This window comes from Marmota marmota, unplaced genomic scaffold, assembly GCF_001458135.2.
Source record: "Marmota marmota marmota unplaced genomic scaffold, marMar, whole genome shotgun sequence".
Taxonomy (NCBI): Eukaryota; Metazoa; Chordata; class Mammalia; order Rodentia; family Sciuridae; genus Marmota; species Marmota marmota.
In genome coordinates, this window is record NW_025999929.1 from 630,673 (window position 1) to 654,128 (window position 23,456).

General features: G+C 34.0%; 1 protein-coding gene across 6 annotated transcripts in view; it reads right to left on the reverse strand.

Annotated features, from left to right (window-relative positions):
* Positions 1 to 23,456, reverse strand: part of Exoc2 (exocyst complex component 2) — a 203,983-nt gene that overhangs the window by 148,591 nt on the left and 31,936 nt on the right. For all 6 annotated transcript variants that reach the window (XM_015506131.2, XM_048800480.1, XM_048800481.1 and 3 more), the window contains 3 exons: positions 10,214 to 10,374; positions 6,241 to 6,417; positions 3,133 to 3,259 (listed from right to left, as the gene is read on the reverse strand). In XM_015506131.2, coding sequence (XP_015361617.1) covers positions 3,133 to 3,259; positions 6,241 to 6,417; positions 10,214 to 10,331 — 422 coding nt within the window. In that variant the 5' untranslated portion in view covers positions 10,332 to 10,374. The remainder of the gene's footprint in view (positions 1 to 3,132; positions 3,260 to 6,240; positions 6,418 to 10,213; positions 10,375 to 23,456) is intronic.

The window sequence follows — 23,456 nt, forward strand, 5'->3', positions numbered from 1 at the left end:
TTTTTTTTTTTTTTTTTTTTTTTTTTTTTTTTTTTTTTTTGAGACTAAGGATCCTGATCTGAATGAAACACTCTTCTCTACAGAGACCAAAGCTTTTATCTAAAACATATTAAGTGAGTTAGGAAAATGAAACCCATACCAGCATTTTACAATCTGTCTTTCCCTTCCTTTTCTTTCTTTTTTCCTCTAAAACAAGATTTCTCTATTCAGGCTGTGGTTATAGCTCAGTGGTAGAGTGTACACTTAGCATGGGCAAGGCCCTGGGTTTGATTCTCATCACTACCAAAAAGGAAAAAAGATTTCTCTTTTTGAGGTAAGAGTTCAATAAACCAAATGTAGCTTTCTTGTCACTTTCTTTAAAAACTAAAAGAAAGGGAAGCCTGGAAAGCATTTTTCTGACCAAAAACATTCTCTCCTCTTGGTTTCTATACTCTTTCTACTTTCATTTTTTTGCTTACTGGCACCTCTAGTAGCTCTTTGGGGAGGAAAAAAAAAATGGCAAAAGATTTTTAGACAAAAAGATTACCAGATGTCCTTTCATCCAGGCTCAGGAGTGCCTTCCTAATGCTCTCTCTGATGCTATGGGGGGATCTGTGCCTTTCTCTGTAACTGACAATTTTGCATCTCTGTTAGAGACACAGAGGGTGTAGAGCTCTGACAGTGACAGGAGGGATTCCATCCTCAGAAACAGGGAAGGTGAGGATATAACTGGTTACCAGTAGAAGTACCTCATTTTACACCTTTTATTATTCCTCACTGCCTATTATATCTCTCCCAGAACACTCCTTTTAACTTTTTTTTTTTGCATTTTATTGGTTCTCCCACTAATTAATGATTTAAATAAAAGCTCACTATTCATTTTATGTGAGAGTCGAGATTTTACCTTTTTCAAAAATTATTCTTTAATATTTTACATTATCTAATAATAAGGCAAATGTTACTGAAACTTGAGCAATACCTTAAAATAAACATTTAATATTACCCCCATTTAAGTACTTCTTCAATACGTGTACATTAGATTACTTAAGATTTTAATATAATTCATTACCCTATAATTTTAAGTCATTAAAGAGAGGTTCTTGGGGTGGGCAGTGGTCTACTTAGGAGACTGAGGCAGAAGGATCACTGGAGCCCAGGAATTTGAGGTCAGCCTGGGCAACAGAGTTAGAACCCCTCTTTTCCTAAGCAATGAAAATGTATGTCCCTAAGAATCACAGTAATAATGAACTGACATTCACCAGCCACCTGCTATGTTCTACATGTTTACCTGCATTTATTCACTGAAGCTCCACAACAGTCCTAAGAAACAGGTAAACCATTGTGCACCTGAGGAAACAGAGGCAAAGAGAAGCTAAATAACTTCCTCAAAGTCATCCTGCTAGTAACTGGTGGAGCCCAGTTTCAAGTCAAGGAAATTTAGCTCCAGACCAAACTAGACTACCTCTCAGAGACGAAAGATAAGAAAATTTTAAGCAAGCTCATCATTTGTAGTGCCATAATTCCTTACTGCCATAACCGATCTTGCCAAAGGATTATCTTAAAACATATTAAGAAAGAGTGTCATTAGAGACAGACATAGTCAAAAGGTAAGAGGACATGAGACAATAGAACAAATAAGGCAAGTCTCTATGCCAAAATAAAAGAGGAAGACAACAATTTTATGAGAGTGAACATCCAACTGAATCCTAATTTTGCTCACTGGCTAAACCTGTAAAATGTGTGCAATGCCTCTGCATTCCTTTGGGCCACATTACAAAGATGCCTTTTAGTCAAGCAAGAGCAGCTAGAAGGGTCCTTCTGCTCCAGACTTCTACAGCCGTCTTGGAAAGAACCTGCCTGGTTCTCAGAATTGTTGAAGCAGGTGTGCTCAAATACACACCTGGCCAAAAAAAGAAAAAAATGGCTCTTGTCATTCTTCTCTAGATTGTCTAGATCTTTAAATTCTTAATTAATAGGACACTAAAATCCTTAAAACAGCTATAGAATGACCCATACTGCCCAAGTGCTTCAAAGATGTTACCTTGAGGAAGTCCAAGCTCACTAAAAGCTGCCAAGCCCCATGGTTTTTCAACACATGATATGTCCCCAAAATAAATGCCCTGCCTCCCTCTCACAGGACAAACCCAATAGTGAAAAAACAGCTTGTTGTTTAATTACTAATGATATTCTAGTTTAGGCTTGAAGGTTGAATATTTATAGTTTAGTGGAGAATCCTCCCCAATCTTAGAGAAACCTAATGGCTAAAGTATTTATAGAACAAACTTGTTGCCTTCTCTGAGTGTTTATGAAGCAACTCTAAAACATTGTGGTAGGGAATTAAGAAAACAAAATTCCAGAATTGGTTATGAAATATCATGAAAAAGATCATCTACCAGGCATAATTCTGATGACTGAGGTGAGACTTATGAAAGGAATTACAACTGAAATAAAAAAACATTTGGGAGATGGGGTCGTGGCTCCGTGGTATAGCACTTGCCTAGCATATGTGAGGCACCGGGTTCAATCCTCAGCACCACATTAAAAAATAATAATAAAATAAAGGTATTGTAGCCATCTACAATTAAAAATTTTAAAAAAACACTTTGGATCTAATTATTCTAAAATATTTCTAGAAACATCAAGTAAATGGACAGATTACAAATTCTATCTTCACGTTAAATAGCACCTAAATATTTAAACTTGCCAATTCCGGATAATATATTAATGCTCACATCATTAAAAATATTAGCTAGGAGTTGGGGATATAGTTCAGGGTAGAGCTTGCCTAGGTAGCTTGTTAGCTACATTGATCTAGGCTAGACATCTTGCCTATAATGTGCAAGACCCTGGGTTCAATCCTTAGTACCACAAAAAAAGGTATGTTATTAAAATACTAAGACTTTTGTTTGCACAAAATGCAAATTCAAAAAAACTAAAGAGGTAGGTAGTTTTGTCAAAAGTTTAAACTAACTATAACATTTACCCTAGCAAAGCAGACAAAATTTCAGAAAACAGCACACGTCTCCAAACAATTGAGTTGTCTTCGACTATGCTTCCAGACATTTCTAGAATTTGACTCTCCTTAAATAAAAAAAATAAAAAAACTTTCAGCAAATGAAGAATAAAGAAAACCAAAGACAAGATGATACTCACTTTTCAATTTCAATGCCAAGAGGATTTGCAGGACGGAGGGACAATGGAGGAATTCCTTTATTCCTGTCAGTACGCATATCATAATAATTCATTTCATCGACCCACACAGCAGACTGATCCAAAATGCCTACAAACATGAGGAACACAGCCTTAATAAAATAAAAACTCCCCCAGGTATTTTCTAGGTCTTGCTTTATTGCTTTACTTTTTAAAGACCTACTACCAAATGCCTAAAAGATCAAATTTAAAAGATTTGAAAGCCCTATAGCTTGGATTCTTTTTAATGGCTAGTGGATTAATTAAAAATACTAAGAATTTTTAAAAATCAAAAATAACACATTAGTTTATGAGTTCATCGTATATTTTTCAACAGAGAATACAAATTAAATTAAGCCTCTAAGAAAAGTGTTCTGCAAAAACAAATGTATTTTACAAATAACAAATGCTACAATTATTTATGCATTGCTAAATATTATTGATTTTATTCAAGAGAATATTTTGGAATCATGTAAACTTTTGGAAAATGGCTGAAAAATACTTAAGACAGAAAACATTCAAATTAAGCATTAATACAATGAAAAGCTTCTTGCTTATGATAATTTCAAAAATTATCACATATATATGCAATTATATTTAATATTTTGAGTTTCTTCTTAGTTCTACAAGCTACCTAAGGACATTTCAATGAAGATGAAATCCAAAATGTTTCTTAAATAGTTCTTAAAAACTCTCAAGAAATCTCTTTCATATTTTCTTCTTTTCTATTAACATGGACATGGCTCTCTTAAATAGTTATACAAAAACAACATATCCCATGCTTTTTTTTTTTCTATCAGGGATTGAATCCAGGGACACTTAACCACTGAGTCATATTCCAAGCCTATTTATTTATTTATTTATTTATAATCTTGAGACAGGGTCTCACTAAATTGCTTAGGGGTTTGCTAAGTTGCTGAGGCTGGCTTTGAACTTACAATCCTCCTGCCTCAGCCTCCAGAGCCACTGGGATTACAAGTATAAACCACCATGCTGAGGCTCCACGCTATTTTTCATTCTTTTTATTATTATCAATGTTGCAGTTGTCTTGGGTGATAAAGAACAGTACATTTTTTTTCTATATTACACTAAAACCAATTAGTCAAATGCAACAAAATATCCAACAATTAAATCAATCAAATACATCCAAAGAACACATGGCTTGTGTAATGGAAATAACTAGGTTATTCTGGGAAAACTAACTGGACATGAACCCTGTGAGCAAGACATAACTCTGAAAATAGCATTTTCCTTAATGTGACTAAACTCTTCAATCATTCATTTCGGCACAGGACTTAGCAGTTACTACTCCAAGGACCCTGGGTTTAACAAGGCAGAAGCAAAGAGCCAGGCGCACAGAGCAAGCTGCACCCACCCCTGCAGGAAAGCTGGGAACGCTGGGGAGGCTGGAGAGGCTTTTCTGATAGAGGCTGTTTGAATACCAGGCAAACTGTCACTGCATGACTCTTTGTGAACCTACTAATTCAGCACCCACAGTTCTGCCAGGACACAATGGGGACTCTGTCTGAGATTATGCTTAAGTCCAGTCACTCTGGAGCACAGGTCAATAGACCATTACATCTCCTCTGTGCTAGGTCCTGGGCTGGGCATTCTAGAATAAAATTAGTATTTTTACCTACTGTTTTTTAATCTGCTATATAAACATGCTATAAAATGATGCTGAATTTAGATGGACATCATTACCCTAAGTACATGTATGAAGACATGAATGGTGTGACTCTACTTTGTGTACAACCAGAGATATGAAAAACTGTGCTCTACAAGTGTGATAAGAATTGTAATGCATTCTGCTGTCATATATAACAAATTAAAAAAAAATATTAAGTTCCTCCAAAAAACTGTGAAACAGGTTCCTACTTTAATTTCACACTTTTAAAGATGTTAAATAAGTACCTAAAAATAGAACTATATTTTATATGACATATGTATGTACATGTGCACATGTAAATATATATGGATTCAACTTTGAAAATTTCTTTAAATTCCTAAAAGGAATTTTTATTTATAAAAGGGATTTATATATATATATATATGAAAAGAATTTGCAGAGAATAATACTGAAGAAAGGTTTTACGATTTAAGATAGAAAACAAAAATAATTTGCAAAAATATTTACTTTTCTACAGAGGGAACTACTGCATGGTTTTAATTATGCCTTACTTTATATAAATATTTAGGTATTAATGCAAGACATTAACAGTGTTACAAAAAGGAATATGAAATTACTCTTATTTTAGTAGGGGAGATAGATTTGCACATAAGTAATTATGAGAACAATCATTTAACATTACTAATTTTCTGTGTAAGGAACTATGTTAAGCACTTTAGATTTATATTCTAACTCACCCAATGCTATGAGGTAGGTAATATTATCATTATACTTTTACCCACAAAGAAACTAGGCACTGAAGTCAGCTAGTAGCTAGTAGTAATAATAACCCATGTTAGAATTCAAGTCTGTATCCTTAGACTAAGTTCTTAACCACCGATAATGTGTGGAAGCAAGAGATGAGTGTGTTAAAAGAATTATGTGAACTGCTATGAGATACAAAGAAGAATAATTATTATTAATTTGGAGGACTAAAAACTGATCCAAGTCAGGAAATATTTCTTCTGGGACTGGAAGGTAGGGAAAATGAAGGGAAAGGAAATATTACTTAGAAAATACTATGCTTACCTGGCCAAATAAGAAGCAATTTTACCTTGAATCTTAACAGTTTAAAAGCAATATCATTGTATTCACAATCTAAGAACCAAAACTGGTATGACAAAATGTAAAATGAACAGATTTTGTTAATAACTTGGAATAATATTCCTCTCATGAGCATCATCTGCCTTAGGTTTTATTGACTTTTAGCTCAGCAAATGGGCAATTTTTTCCAAAAATTATACTTTTTACCAAGATCCTATTCCTGTCAAAATTAACATATACTGAATTGAAGTTGATGAGATATGAAAGTAGGTAAATTTTAAACTAATCTATCATTTAAATTTTAAAAGAGAAACTAATTTTTATTTTCTCCTTTAGAATAAAATCACTAAGAGTTTTACCTATTTTTTCAGGTTTTAATAGCTTGAAAGAAACTGTTGAGGTTCCTTTGCCACCCGATTTGGTTGTGACAATAATGTCCCCTTTATCGTTTTTGGCTTGTCCCACTCGACATACTATTTTACTCGCAGACATCCATTCAGCCGTCAAAAGGCAATTATGTCCACAAATTGTCAATCCTGAAAATAAAGGAATAAACAGAACAATGATAAGACCTTAAACATGTCTTACATGAAAAAAAGAAATAGCCTTTCCTTGTTCAATAGTTATTTTTATTATTAAACATACTTGATGTTATTTGTAAGTTTACTGCTGTATATGCTGATTTTTTTCCACTCTGTTTTTTCTCTAGAATTTAAGACTTCTTTTAGACTATATTTCAATTTCTTGCATTATCAAAGGAATTAATAAATAATGGACCATAATTACGTCCAGGCATTCCAGACTACTTAGACTATGAGAATTTTAAATTATTTTCAGAAATGTTAAAAAAGAAAATTATTTCTAGTACTAGAAGTTTAATTATTGATATATGCTTTTCAAGCATATTAATAAATTCGTAGATCATTCCCTAAAACATTCTATATTAACCCATCTTCCTGAAAAGCATCAGTAAGGGCTTTTTCTAGTGTTCAATTATGCCTAGTGTTACAGAATAAACTAATCTGAGTACTTTATTAAAGAATAAAATATTACAGAATATCTTATTTATTTTAAAGACATCCCAGAGTGTGATAAACCTAGTGAAATGTTTCAGGCTTTACTTGATTACTCTATCATTTCTTATATCTGCCTAACAGTTCCTACACTGGTAGTTTATGCTGCCTTAGTATTTTCCTAATAAAACTCTAACTACATTACTTTTCCAATAAACCAACATCTGCAAAACGTCAACTCATATCTATCACCTCCCTCACAGACAGGATATAAATTAAATATTTAGCAATAAGCAAACAATACTGTCTATTGGAAGACCGTAGTGAGTAGGGCAGAACACCAATCCTGGCTAGTCAGTCTTCTCATAACTTACTTTCTTTACATTTTTCATTTCCACAATGAGAGGAGGTAATAAATATTTATGGAAAAAATAAACCAGAATGTATGTGGCATAAATGCAGCAATTTCACACTTTTTTTTCCTTCATTATTTAACTTTATATATTGCTAAGCAGGCAAATTTGGCAATTGCTATGTTTATTTTTGGGGTCCCCCCCCATCAGATACCAGGGAAACCTCAACCAATGGCAAATTTGGTTTTAAAAACAAAGGGAGAGATTCAAGCCATCTTTTCTTATAACTTAAATGACTATTTAGCAAGAAGGTTATATTAACCATAAAGAAATTCTAAAAGATACATTTTTAAGACATTTATATTGTTTGAAGTAATGAATTTTGTGTATTCCCCTACAATATTTATTGCATTATTTATTCATTTATAGAGAAACTTGTTTTCCTAATGACATTCAAAGGTTTCTTTAGGACTAAATTTTCTGAAGATATTTTTTAATGTACTCAAAATTCAAAGCTTTTTTTTTTTTTCAAAATGAGAATATCCTTGATATCATTCCTGATAATCAATTTTTTTTTTTTTTTNTTAAATTTAGCAGTTTAAGTTGGCTTTTTTAAAAAAATGGTTTCTTGGCAATACATGAAGCAGGATGAAAGCTGAACTAGCAAGGTTTATGAAAGTAATATACACTTGGTCAAATAAGAATAGCATTGCCTGAAGCTAAATCAAGATTAAAATTTACATAGGCTTGTAACTATCATGTTTTGGCACTAGAGATTGAACTCAGGAACACTCGAACACTGAGCCACATCCCCAGCCCTATTTTGTATTTTATTTAGAGACAGGATCTCACTGAGTTGCTTAGCACTTCATTGTTGCTGAGGCTGGCTTTGAACTCAGGATCCTCCTGTCTCACCCTCCCGAACAACTGCAATTCACAGGCATGCGCCACCCCGCCAGTTCTAATAATAAATTTTTGTTACGAAAAGTTTAAATGATTTAAAAAATTGAAAACTTCTCCAAAACCAACTTCCCAAAATAAATAGAATGTACACTTGCTCTGGTAACTTTATACATGTGTAAATCAGTCTATATGTTTTTGAAAACGAGCAGAAAATGTTTTCATTTATAATGTACTTACAAATGTGGTAGATATTTTGATATTTCAATATAACTTCAAGTCAATACATACCTTAATGTTTTTAAATTTTATGATATCAAAAAGATTCATATGATCTTAAACAGTAACTTTTCAGAAAAGAAAATAACAATAAATGTCAGAGCATAATGCAAAAACATAAACAGTATTTTCATTTTTTAAAAAAGGTCATTCCTGATATAAGTTCACTGCTAGAGAACTATCCCATGATTAAAACTGAGCAAAGCAGCAAATTTCAGATATCCTATACACATAAAGTCTTAAAAATCATTTACATGAGCAACCATGAAGAACAAGGTGGCACAAAACTATCTGTAGAATAAGAGCTTACTCACCTGCTCATAGCTGTTTTCAAGGTTCCTCTGATTTAATATCTGATTTATATTTTTACCCCCAAAATTAATAACCAGCAAAGAATTTACACATAGATTCCAACAGATCATTCTGAATATCATGTAATAAAAAATGATTACAAGATCTACAAGCTTCATTTCTTAGGCATATTTTTGCTAACCTACAAAAAGCTAAAAAATCTGCTCCATGATATAAAATAGCATTTTAAAAAAAGAAACTTGTAGAATTCCAAGTAAAGTACTTTTATAATGTTTTACTTGGCTAGTGTAGAAATCATCTGAGTTAAAAACACTTAAATTTAGCAGTTTAAGTTGGCTTTTTTAAAAAAATGGTTTCTTGGCAATACATGAAGCAGGATGAAAGCTGAACTAGCAAGGTTTATGAAAGTAATATACACTTGGTCAAATAAGAATAGCATTGCCTGAAGCTAAATCAAGATTAAAATTTACATAGGCTTGTAACTATCATGTTTTGGCACTCACAAAAGAGTGCCAGTTAAAATTTTAGACATAACCTCCACCTATATGGTATATTTCCATGCATTCTGGGGTTTTTTTTCTATTTGAGCAAAGAAATATCTGAATTCAGCTATGTCCAAAAAAAAAAAAAAAAGCCATTGAATTAGACTATCTTTGTAAGAAAAATTTAAAGTGATCTTTAATAAAGAATCAAAAACTATAATTACAGAAAACAATATAAAATGAGATAAAATGTATTTAAATAACACTAGCAAAAGGAATTAACTGGTAAGTATAAAACTCAATTGTTATTTTACAGTGCTGAGCTCTGATTCACTTTCTTTTCAAAGGGTTTTCCAGATGACCAAAAACCAATCCATTAACCAGAAGTTACAATGCAGGAAAGTTAAGTTCCAATTCAATCTCCAGGACTTTATCAGTAGTTCCCTCATTGGTTAAGAACTTAGTCCAGAGAATGCTTAAGTCTAGAATAATTTTTTATGTGGCAAGTCAGCATGTATATTCAGTAGCACATACTGGGGTCTTTTTCTTCTTCATTCTGAATGCATCTCTATACCCTCATCTGGAATTCAGACAAATAAATGTTAACTGGACATAAAATCATATATAAAATTTGCTCTCTACCCTGGCTACTGCTGATACCCATTTAATATTTTTTTTAAATGATGGTTTGCCTCCATTCTTTAGCAATCTAAGCATAAAAGATGAAGTCAAAGCAACAAGCAAAATCTCAGCTGTGGAAAACTTCTCTGAAGGAGAAGTTTTGAAAGCCAATATAGATAAGCTTTGATAAAATAATGGTATTCATAGAAAAATCAGACAACCAAATATTCTTTAATTTTTATTTAGATCATTCTACAGAGATCAAATGATGTTTTCCTGTCACCTTCACTATTTTAAAATAACACATCTTGCTTTAATAATACAACATAAAAATCCATCTACCATGGTATAGCATAGAATCTTTGCCCTTACCGATAAGGTCAGTGGGGCCAGTCCCCAGGTTTTCTCCTCTAATGGTGACCTTTGTCCATGGTATTCCTTCATTTGGAGAAATGCCTGTCACCAGAGGGGGTTGTCGAGATCGAGACATTATGTTTTGTACAACTAATTGGTGACCCAGTTACAGAAGTAATCTATTAAAAGAAAAAACGATTGTGTCATCTGAAATATGCATTGAGTAAAAACCTAAGAATTGTACACATTCAGTACTAAAATATAAAAAAACAGTCTAAAAACATGTAGTTTTGAATTTTTCAGCCTATCAGTTCATATCTAATGAACATTAAGGTTTCTAAGGAATCTAGTTAATACAGCAAGATATATCAGAAAATTAGCCCTTAGTTTAGTTCTAAGCATTTTAAACATAATGGCAGACAGAATCTGAATGTCACTATTTAGTTCTATGCCCCTGAATTCCAAATATATATAGTAGAAATTATTCTGGATTCCATACTCTGTTCTCAAAGTTGTTTAAGAAAGATATTCTGATTAATTATAATCATAAAAATTGGGGCTGGGGTTGTGGCTCAGAGGTAGAGTGCTTGCCTACCATTTGTGAGGCACTGGGCTCAATCCTCAGCACCACATAAAAATAAAAAAATAAAGATATTGTTTCCACTAAAAAATAAATATTTTTTAAAATAATCATAAAAATTAAAATACACTTATATTCTCATAAGTGTATTGAATTTAACTTTGTGTTATATGCAGTAGAATAACTCTTTTATAATGTGTTGAAATTTATATATTGATATTTTTACAAAACCTATAGTGTAGATGTATAGGCAGAAGTACAAATTTGATAAATATAGCCAGAGTTGGTAAAAGTGCAGTTTGTGGGGTCAAACAGTCTATTCCAATCCTAATTTACTAATTCTGTTCTAAACCTTTGGGGGTTTGTGAGCAAAATAAAGCTAATAATTGAATCTGTTTCATATACACATTGTAAAGATTAGATAGAATAATCAGTGAGAACTCCCTTGTTATATTTACTATGAAGTCAGACATTCTGGCCCTTGTCTTCATCTTGCACAATCAGACAAGAGAATTAGAAGTTTAATTTCTAAAGAAAACAAGTAAGAAGACCAGGACTGAGGGACCACCAGCACAAGAGGAGTGTGAAAGGGGTGGCAAAAGCTAAAACCAGGAATTAGTGTGAATTTGTGCAAGCAACCTGAAGGACTCCTCAGGACACACGACTACCAACAGGTATGTGAGCCCTCCGCACCCAGCTCCACCCTGTCCAGGAAACAGAGCCCTAGGAAAAAAAGACCCAAAGATTCTGACACATAAGAAAGGATCTCTTGCCCTCATACTCCTAAGGGAAAAGCTGTTTATGGGCAACCTCTGCCCACATACATACTAAATCAAATCATCTGTCAACAGTATCATTATAAAATATGAAAGGACAACCAAAGACAAGATAGAGAGTCAAGAAATATATTTAAAGTAGAGATGGAAGAAAAACAAAAACAAGATCTAGAAGAAACAGATACTACAGGTATTTATTATATGGGCTGAACTGTCATCCCCTACCCATCACCAAAATTCATCATGTTAAAATCCTAACTCCCCCCTATATCTCAGAATATGACTATATTTGGAGATAGGTCCTTTAAAGAGGTAATATAGGTGAAAAAAGGTCATTAGGGTGAACACTAATCCAATTGACTGGTATCCTTATAAGAAATGCAGAGAGGAAAGATATGCACAGAGGGAAGAGATGCACAGAAGGAAGATCATATGAGGACACAGGGAAAAGATGGCCATCTACAAGCCAAGGAAAGAGGCCTTAGGAGTCACAACCCTTCCCATACCTTGATATTGAACTCTAGTCTTCAGAAATGTGAGAAAATACATTTACTTATGCTAGCTCTAGCTAGCCTATGGTCCATTGGTAAGGCAGCCCTAGTTAAATACAGCAGGTAAAAGAAAGTGGGGTGGGGAGACAACAGAAGTATTATAGAATTTGATCAAAAATTAACATCTGCTGAGAGAAAATTTTTTGATATCATGAAAAGGAAACAATACAAAAATAAGTGCTCTTTTAAACCTTCAAAAAATTCAAAAGAAACAAGGTTTATAGAGCGCTAGTATTGAAGGAATTGACCACTGGTTTAACCAAAGTTGTAATATGGCCACAATCGGCAGATAAGTGTTTGGGAACAGGAGAGAGTAGCAAAAAGGGAAAGGAAGTGATCATATTTTATATACTATAATAGGAGATTGATAGCTAATGTCTAAAATTAACTATCAGGAAATGGCAGATTAGATCAAAAAATACATAGAAATTAGGAGATGAATGCCAGAAGAGAGCTAAATGAGTTTGGATTACATTATATAATCAGGTGTTTGGCTTTAGTCCCTATTTCTAGGAAACAGATTTTAAATCCTTGGAGTTTTCAAGTAATTGAGAGTGGCTTTATAATTCATGAGTCCCTCAGACCATACCTGTATTTATACCAGTAAGATTTGATTCTGTCCATGCCAGAATGACTATGTGCTTAGAAAGCTGGGATTTTGAACAAAGTAAAAATACCCGACTTCCTCTGGAGAAATGGCTTAGGATAAAATGTAATCATCATGCCCATTTCTTTAGCTCAAACAAAACAACAGCATTACCAGTCATTCAGAAAAAACAATGAGACAATTCCAGGTTCTCTTGAGTCCTGTCCTATCCCATAGCAGCCCCTAAATCAAAAAGAATTTTTCTATCAGAATCAAAAGCCAACCATTCGGGATGGGGTTGTAGTTCAGTGATAGAGCAATGATAGTGGAATGTTATGATCATTATTATCCGAAGTACAGGAATGCAGACACGAATTGGTGTGAATATATCATGCATACAACCAGAGATATAAAAAATTGTGCTCTATATGTGTAATAAGAATTATAATATAATGCATTCTGCTGTCACATATTTAAAAAAAAAAAACCCTTAATATTTTGAGTCAAGCTTAAATGTTACCTTCTGTAAGAGAGACCCTTCTAGACTCCTTTCATGATACTGCTACATAATTATAATAGTTACTAGGTTAAATCTGAGATGATGTATTTGTATCTTTTTGACAACACAAAATGTTTAATCGATTCTATATTTCCAGTATCTGTCATGGAGTTCCTGATATAAAATAAACATGCTCTACGTCAAGAAAAAAGTCAAAATTTTCTAAACATTTTATGCTATCAAAGGAATGCTGGAATAAGGAACAGAAGTAACAATACAGGATAAGAAAGGGGAGAGAGGAATTAGGAAAAATATTAGAAGTGAGATACATATTTTTTAAAAAGTCATGAGTAAAACATACAAATATTGTAGCATTAAAATGAATAAAATATTCAGGATTAAATTTTACAGAAGAGATACAAATCACTGTTGAAAGAAACTAAAGACCTAATAAATGAAAAGGCATAGATAGGAAAATTTAATGTAGTTATTTTATGTCTCCTGTGGAGAAATGTTTGTTTGATCCTTTGCCCATTTCTAAAATCAGAGATTTCTCTGCAGGAGACACAAAAAATGGCCAAAAATCACAGGAAAAGATTTCCAATATAATTAGCAAATGGGGAAATGCAAATCAAAACTAGAATAAGATACCACTTCATATCCATACTCTTATGGCTATCAAAAAGGCTCAGTAATAATGAATTGGCAAGAAAATGGAAAAATTGGAAGCTTGTATATTGCTGGTGGGAATGTAAAATATGCAACCACTTTGGAAAATAGTTGGCAGTTCCTCAAAAAGGCTAAACATAAGATTTACTATAATCTCACCAATTCTACTACTAGGTAGAGAAAAAAAAAATTGTGTATCCATACAAAAACTTCTTCTTGAATGTTCTTAGCAGTATTAATAATAGTCAAAAAGTAGAATCAATCCAAGTCCACTGCTTGATAAAAGTATATATATAAATGTGGAACATTCATACAATAGAATATTATTTGGCATTAAAAAAAGGAAAGAAATTACTGATACATGCTGCAAAATACATTAACATTGAAAATATTGTGCAAATTGAAAGAAACCAGTTGTAAAAGACCACATATTTAATGATTCCATTGATGCACAAATATCTGGAATGGCAAATCCACAGACAGAAAGATTAGCAGTTGCCAAGGGGTCAAAAAAAAGGAGTATAGGTGGGAGAAATAGAGACTAAGTACTTATGACTATGGGATTTCTTCATGTAGTGATAAAGTTCTAAAATTTATTGTGGTGATGGCTGCACAGCTTTGTTGTATTAAAGAGCAGTGAACTGTACACTTTAAATGAGTGAATTTCACAGTATGTGAATAAAGCTGTTTTAAAAAAAAAAAACAAGTAAAAATATTCTCAGGTAAGTTTCAAGATGAATATAAAGGTTACAATACTACTTCAGAGAACTTCAAAATCACTCAACTGGACACTCAATTTTCATCTAAGAGAATACTCAGTCCAATAAGCCCAAGGAAGCTGAAACACAAATCAGAAAACCAAAGTCCTAATCTTATGGTTCAACAAGTTAGCATATGGAGTTTTGAGCTAAGAAACCAGCTAAAGAAAAAGAAAGAAAATCCTGGTGAGGAGGAAGCCACAGGAGCAGAAAGAGTATTACAAACTTCCTGGTCTGACCCTGATCTGCATGTGCACAGGATGTAGAGCAGAGAGTCCAGAGAGCACAGTAGAGAGCAACAACTTGAAGCACAAAGACAGGAGCAGTGATTTCAGCTGCTGCACACTACAGGGAAGATAAGAGTTTAAAGTTTGAGTAAAACCAAGTTAACAATGCCTGTGAAATATATATCTGGCTTCCATCACAGTTTCTTTTCTTTTAGACACAAAACAATAAGTTTGTGAAGAAGTGATAGGACAAATGAATATCTGGACTAGGGTAGTAAATTCTAGGAATGTGACTAGGAGATATAGGGGGGCCAGGGTAGAAGTTAGTGCAAGATAAGTGTTACTTTGAAGAGTTTTGAAGAATATATATATATATTCATATTCTTCAAATATATATATATATATATATATACATTCTTAAAAAAAAAAAAAAAATATATATATATATATATATATATATGTGTGTGTGTGTGTGTGTGTGTGTGTGTATTAACAGGAAATATTTAATTTTCCTATCTCCACTTTCCATTTTTACAAACTGAATGAAAAAAATTTAATATATTACAAAATATCTGTACATAAAAAGTTCACCCGATGGGAGGCAAAAACAAGAGAAAGGAATACAGACAATGTCAGGAACCTATAAATCAGGGAGACTGAGGTGGCAACTGACACTTTACTGATGCAGCACTCTCTCAAAAATCTGCTGTTAGCCATTTAGCACTGTAACTATATATACATATTATACAAGTGGCTGGGTGATGTCTATGGCATAAGCTAACAGAAGTCCTACTTATAAATTTGTACTAACTGCCCTGCTTTAAACATTTAGATCTGATGATGTTTTCAAATCCTTATGGTTCCTATGGACAATAGAAATTGGGCCAAGCAAATTTGTTTTCAAAATCATGGTCAAATCAGTTTTGCCTCTCATTCATGAACAGAATCAGAAGAGGTTTTTTTGTTTTGTTTTGTTTTTATTGAGATGCACCCTTTCCTTGAAAAACCCTTGGAATCTCTATATCCATAAAAGTGACTTTAATATGTATGATAGTGATGTAACGGATGCCTTGGGGCCCTAGATAGCTTCAGGATGGGGGCTGGTAACTGGAAAGCACAGGCATGAAAGTCCCAACTCCCCAACCTCCAATCCAGGCAGAAGGGCTGAAGGGTAAGTTGATAATCAATGGTCAGTAACTTAACCAATTATGCCTATGTAAGAAAGCCTCCATAAAAACCCAAAAGCATGTTGGCTCATCCTAGGCACTTGGGTGGCTGTGGCAGGAGGATCACAAGTTCCAAGTCAGTATGAGAATTTTAGCAACACTCTGTCTCAAAATAAAATTTTAAAATGAGATAGGGATATCAAGTGGTTGAGCACTTGCCTAGCATTTGCAAGTTACAGGGCTCAAAAAATAAAAATAAAATGGGATTAGATTCAGAGATACTACCCAGACCATAATGGAATGAAATTAGAAATCAATGATAAAATTTTAAAAAGAAGCTACTCCAACACCTGGAGACTAAACAACACACTATTGAATGATGCATAGATAACAGAAGACACCAGGGAGGAGATTAAAAAAAAATTCTTAGAGGTAAATGAGAACTCCGATACAACTTATCAAAATCTCTGGGACACTATGAAGGCAGTGCTAAAAGGAAATTTCATTGCATGGAGTTCATTCATTAAAAGAAGGAAAAGTCAATGAAAAAATGACCTGACATTACAGCTCAAAGCCCTAGAAAAAGAAGAACAAACCAACACCAAAAGTAAAAGACAGGAAACAATAAAAACAGGGCAGAAATCAATGAAACTGAAACTAAAGAAATAATTCAAAAAATTGACAAAATAAAAAGCTGGTTCTTTCAAAAAATAAATAAAATTAGGCACTCTAACGAAAAGAAGGAGGGAGAAAACTCAAATTACTAAAATTTTTGATGAAAAAGGAAATTTCACGACAGACACTACTGAAATACAGAATACAATTGGAAACTATTTTGAAAATTTATACTCCAGTAAAAGAAAACCTCGAAGACACTGACAAATTTCTAGAGGCATATGATCAACCCAAACTGAGTCAAAAGGACATACACAATTTAAATAGATCAATTTCAAGCAAGGAAATAGAATATACCATCAAAAGCCTACCAACCAAGAAAAGCCCGGGACCAGACGGATTCACAGCTGAGTTCTATAAAACCTACAAAGAAGAATTAATGCCAACACTCCTCAAATTATTCCATGAAACAGAAAAGGAAGGAACCCTTCCAAAATCAAATCTACAAAGCTAGTATCATCCTGATATCAAAACCAAGAAGAGACACATCAAGGAAAAAAAATTTCAGACCAATATCCCTGATTAACATTGATGCAAAAATTCTTAGTAAAATTCTAGCAAATCACATACAAAAACATTTTAAAAATAGTGCACCAAGATCAAGTGGGGTTCATTCCAGGGACGCAAGGTTGGTTCAACATATGGAAATCAATAAATATAATTCTCACATCAATAGACTTATATCAATTGATGTAGATAAAGCATTTGGCAAAATATAGCACCCTTTCATATTCAAAACACTAGAAAAACCATGGATAATAGGAACATACCTCAACATTGTAAAAGCTATCTATGCTAAACCCAAGGCCAACATCATTCTAAATGGAGAAAAATCAGAAGCATTCCCTCTAAAAACTGGAACAAGACAGGGATGCCCTTTCACCACTTCTATTCAACAGTCCTTGAAACTCTAGCCAGAGCAATTAGACAGACTAAAGATATTAAAGGGATACAGAGAGGAAGAGAACTCAAACTACCATTATTTGCTGACAACATGACTCTATACTTAGAGGATCCAAAAAAACTTCACTAGAAAACTTCTAGAATTAATTAATGAATTCAGCAAAGTAGCAGAATATAAAATCAATATTCATAAATCAAATGCATTTCTATACATCAGTGATGAATCCTCTGAAAAAGAAATTAGGAAAACTACCCATTCACAATAGCCTCAAAAAATAAATAGATAGATAGATAAGATACTTGAGAATCAAACTTAACAAAAGAGGTGAAAAGACCTCTACAATGAAAACTACAGAACACTAAAGAAAGAAGTTGAAGAAGACCTTAGAAGACGGAAAGATCCCCCATGTTCCTGGATAGGGAAAATTAATATTGTCAAAATGGCCATAATTAGGCCCAAATCTTCATCATAGCAGATTAGGCCCTGACTTCCTTAATAAGACTCCTAAAGTGCAATAAATAAAACCAAGAATTAATAAAAGGGATGAACTCAAACTAAAAAGCTGCTTCTCAGCAAAAGAAATATTCAATGAGGTAAACAGAGAGCCTACAATTTGGGAGCAAATTTTCGCCACACGTCAGATATGGAACTAACCTCCAGGATATATAAAGAACTCAAAAAACTTAACACCAAAAAAGCAAACAACCCAATCAATAAATGGGCTAAGGAGATGAACAGACACGTCTCAGAAGAAGACATACATTCATCAACAAATATGTGAAAAAATGTTCAACATCTCTAGCTGCTGGGAGCCATTAGCCAAGTAGGTATGACAATTTCCTTGCCAGCGTACCCCATGTTGCTTAGTGGAAGGACTCGTGGAAATAGGACATTTTGCAGTGACATTGCATCTAAGGTGACCTTGCTCAAGGACCAGGACGGATCCGGGTTTAGGGTGTTCCCGGTTTAGGACTATCCAGGTTTAGGGTGGTTCCAGGTTTAAGGTTATTCCTGCTGGGAATAGGGCGTATCCTGCTGCCTCAGTTCCCCTTGAGTTCTCACGGGATTCAGACAGTATTTTTTGGGAGACAGAAGCCCAGTGGGGGTGGATTTGGGCAGAGAACGTGGATTTCCCCAGAACGTGATTGTAGACGGCTGGTGTGAGTTCGGGAATAAAGAGTTGCTGTTTGAATCTACAAGCTGTGTGGTGGCTCCTGATTTTGTGCCCAGCCAGACTGCGGCATCTAGCAATTAGACAAATGCAAATCAAAACTAAGATTTCATCTCATGCCAGTCAGAATGGCAGTTATCAAGAATACAGACAACAGTAAATGTTGGTGAGGACATGGGGGAAAAGGCACACTCATACATTGCTGGTGGAACAGAAAATTGGTACAACCAATCTGGAAAGCAGTATGGAGATTCCTTAGAAAACTTGGACTGGAACCACCATTTTACCCAGCTATCCCACTCCTCGTTCTATACCCAAAGGACTTAAAATACTATAGTGATGCAACCACATCAGTGTTCATAGCAGCTCAATTCATAATAGCTAAACTGTGGAAGCAACCTAGATGCCCTTCAATAGATGAAGGGAATAGAGAAACTGTGGCATATATACACAATGGAATATTACTCATCATTAAAAGAGAATAAAATTATGGCACATGTAGGTAAATGGATGGAGTTGGAGAATATCATACTAAGCAAAGTAAGCCAATCCCAAAACACCAAAGGCCAAATGTTCTTTCTGATAAGTGAATGCTGATCTATAACAGGGAGGGGGGAGGAATGGGGAAAATGGAGGAACTTTGATTGGACAAAGGGGAAAAAGGGGACAGAAGGTGAGTGAGGGCAAGAAAGATAGTGGAATGAGATGGCCATCATTATCCTAGGTACATGTATGACTGCACATATGGTGTGACACTACATCATGTACAACCATAGAAATGTAAAATTGTGCTGCAATTGTATACAATGAATCAAAATTCATTCTGCTGTTATATATATCTAATTAAAATTAATTACTTAATTTTTTAAAAAATCGATATAACATCTAAAAAAGTATCTAAGTATTTGCAAATTAAACATCATACTTCTAAATAATGGTCAAAGAAGAACACAAAATGAAAAAAAAATTATTTTGAGGGCTGGTGCTGTAGCTCAGTGGCAGAGCACTTGTCTAGCATGAGTGAGGCACTGGGTTCTATCCTCAGCACCACATAAAAATAAACAAATAAAATTAAGGCATTCTGTCCAATCTACAAGTACAAAAAAATTGTTTGTTTTAATTATTTTGAACTGAATACCAAAAATATATCAAAATTTGAGGGACACCAAAAAAAAAAAAAAGTGGTTTTAAAACTTCTTTAAAAGAAACTAGAAATAAAGCCAAAGTAAGGGGGTAGGGGACAGCAGAAAAAGGAAGCAGAAACAGAAAATAATATAGAGTGGAAATCAATAAAATAAAAAGGAATAGAGAAAAAAATTAAAGTCCAAAGTTAATCACCAAAAATTAATACAATTGATAAGTTCTAGCAAAACTCTTTAAAAAAAAAAACAAGATAATCACCAATGTCAGAATGAAATCAGGGATAACTACAGATATAAAAGACATTTAAAGAAAAATAAAGGAATATTATGAACAACTTTATACCAATAAATTTCACAATAATTTTTAGATGAACTAAAAAATTCCTTGAAAGGACAAGTCATGATAATCAAACAAAATGAAATAGAAAATCTCAGTAACTTCATATTTACTAAACAAATTGAATTCATCATCAAAACTGTCTTACAAAGAAAACCAGATGGTTTCACTGATGAATTCTAACCAACATTTAAGGAAGAATAATAAACCTACATAAATTATTTCATAAAACAGGTTTTTCCCAGTCATGAAAGGACAGTTTCAGCTTTCAGAAATGAATCACTGTAAGTCACCACATTAAAAGCAAAAAGATTATATGCTTATCTAAACAGCGGTAAAAGAAGCCTTTCACAAAACCCAACACCCATTCATGATTAAAAATCCTCACAGGGTACAGTGGCACATGCCTGTAGCTGAGGCAGGAGGATCACAATTTCAAAGCCAGCCTCAGCAACTTGCAAGGCCCTAAACAACTTAGCGAGATCCTGTCTGAAAATAAAAAAGGGTAGGAGATGTGGCTTAGTGGTTGAGCACCTCTTGTGTACATACACACACACACACACACACACACACAAATCTTCAACTAGGATTGGATGGTATCTCCTCAATCCAATAAAAACATTTGGAAGGAGACTGAACACGGGAAAAATCATACTTAATGGTGAAATGCTTTCCTCCTTAGACCCTCAACAAAGAAAGGATGCCTCTTCAGGCTGGGGTTGTGGTTCATCGGTAGAGTGCTTGCCTAGCACGTATGAGGCCCCGAGTTCCATCCTCAACACAACATAAAAATAAATAAATAAAATAAAGGTATTGTGTCCAACTACAACTTAAAAATAAATATTAAAAAAAAAAACTCTTCAAAGTAACATTTATCTTCCACTAGCTTCTACCCTAGCCCCCATATACCTCTTAGTACCATCCCCAGAATTTACTACCCTAGTCCAGATATTTATTTGTCTTATAACTTCTTCACAAATTTATTGTTCTGCATCTAAAATGCAAATAAACATCAATTGGTCAATTGGTCATTTATTTTGACTTCACTCTCTTGTACATGTAAAATTAATAAAACTAGTGTGCTTTTCTCTTGTTAATAAATTATTGTGTTAATTTGGTTAATCCAACCAAAGAGCCCATATAAGAACCAGGAGTGGTTGGGGGTTGGGGGTGAGTAGATTCTCCTTCCCCTACTATAAACCAATAGATTTGGTAGATGTGGGGGAGGACTTATTTCCAACTCTACACTGAGAGAAATAAGCAGCAATAATACAAGAGTAATGAGTGTATCTACCTTTTAATCACCATAGTTCTCTAAAAGGAACCATGGATAAATAGTTCATCTGAGGGGTAAGGCAGGACGTATACAAGTTAAGCATGAAATATTTTCTTGACCCAGTAAGGAAGTACTCAAGGAATAATGGAGATATGTCAAAAGAATATAGGAGCTAGATTGAAAGACCTCCTCCTACTGTCCAAGTATGAGATTATTTGAGCATCAAAAAAATTAATAACAATAGATTACAATCTATTAAAAGTTTAATAACTATGCTTAGTAATATGTACTATTGTTCTTTTTAAATATATTTAATTATTTTTGCTGTGCTGGTGATCAAACCTACAGTATCACGCATGTTAGGCATATGCTCTGACACTAAGCCACATCCCCAGTCCTGCTGTTTTTAATAAGTACATACTAAAGTATTCAGAATGAAGAAGAGATGTGCACACCTCATTCTCAAATGCTTCGGGAAAAAAACACACAGATAGATGGATGGAATAAAGCCAACAGGACAAAAACTAAACAACTGATGGGTGTTTTAGTCAGCTTTTGAATTGCTATAAACAAAACACCCAACAAGATCAATGTAGAGGAGAAAAAGTTTATTTTGGCTGGTTCAGTCAACCAGTCTGTCAACCCCATGACCCTGAGTCTGAGGTGAGGCAGAACATCAGGGAGGAAGGATATAGTAGAGAGAGGAAAGGTATAGTTGAGGAAAGCAGCTCAGAACATGGCAACCATGGCAGGAAATTGCACTCACCCAAGGACAAAATCTAAAACACAAAGGCACAGCCCCAGTGTTCTACTTCCTCCAGCCAGACCCTACATGACAACAGGTACTGCCCAATTAATCCTTATCAGTGGATAAACCTCTTATATTCTAATCATTTCATCTCTGAAAATTCTCTCACACATGAGCTTTTAGGGAACACTGCATATCTAAACTGTAACAGGTTCTGATTAAAGGGTTTTCAAGGGTTATTTACCAACATTAAAGAGTTTACAGGAGTTACTTTTAATATTCCTAAAAGTTTTCTTTAATTCTTAAGTTACACAAAAATAAAAAGTTACCAAAAATTATTCTTTGGTATTCTTTTGAAACATAAATATATCACATTTTAATATTCTATAAATCAACACAGAAATCCAACTATTAATCAGAAATCATAAGACAAATATTTATTTTTAACATTTGATAACAGCAAAATGCACAAGCAATCAATAAATGAAACTTTTTGCGGGGTGGTACCAGGGATCGAACTCAGGAGCACTTGGCCACTGAGCTACATCCCCAGCCCTATTTTGTAATTATTTGAGACAGGGTCTCAGCAAGGTGCCTTGCTTTTACTGAGGCTGGCTTTGAATGTCTGATTATCCTGCCTTAGCCTCCCAAGCCACAGGGATTACAGGTATGTGCCACTGTACCTGGCTCAATAAACTAATTTTAAATAATAGACATACTAGATGATTTAATAGTTAAGCTTACATAAAGCTTTAGAAATAAATATTCCTTTAAGGAGACATTCTATTGTTAACCCTTTAAACATGCTTCTAAATGCAGAGAAGAGTGAAAAGTTTGTTTTGAGTACATGCCTGAGAACTATTATAAATTGATAAATGTGAAATTCAGGTAACATATTAAAAAAATTCGCCAGGCATGGTGGCAGATGCCTGTGATCCCAGTGGCTCGGGAGGCCGAGACAGGAGGATGGAGAGTTCAAAGCCAGCCTCAGCAAAAAGCAAGGCACTAAGCAACTCAGTTGAGACCTTGTTTCTAAATAAAATACAAAATAAGGCTGGGGATGTGGCTCAGTGGTTGAGTGCACCTGAGTTCAATCCCCAGCACAAAAAAAATAAAATAAAATTTCATGGAACTGAAAAGACATTTGGCCACAAAGTTCTAACAACCATTTAAACAAATAGACATTATGTTGCCCC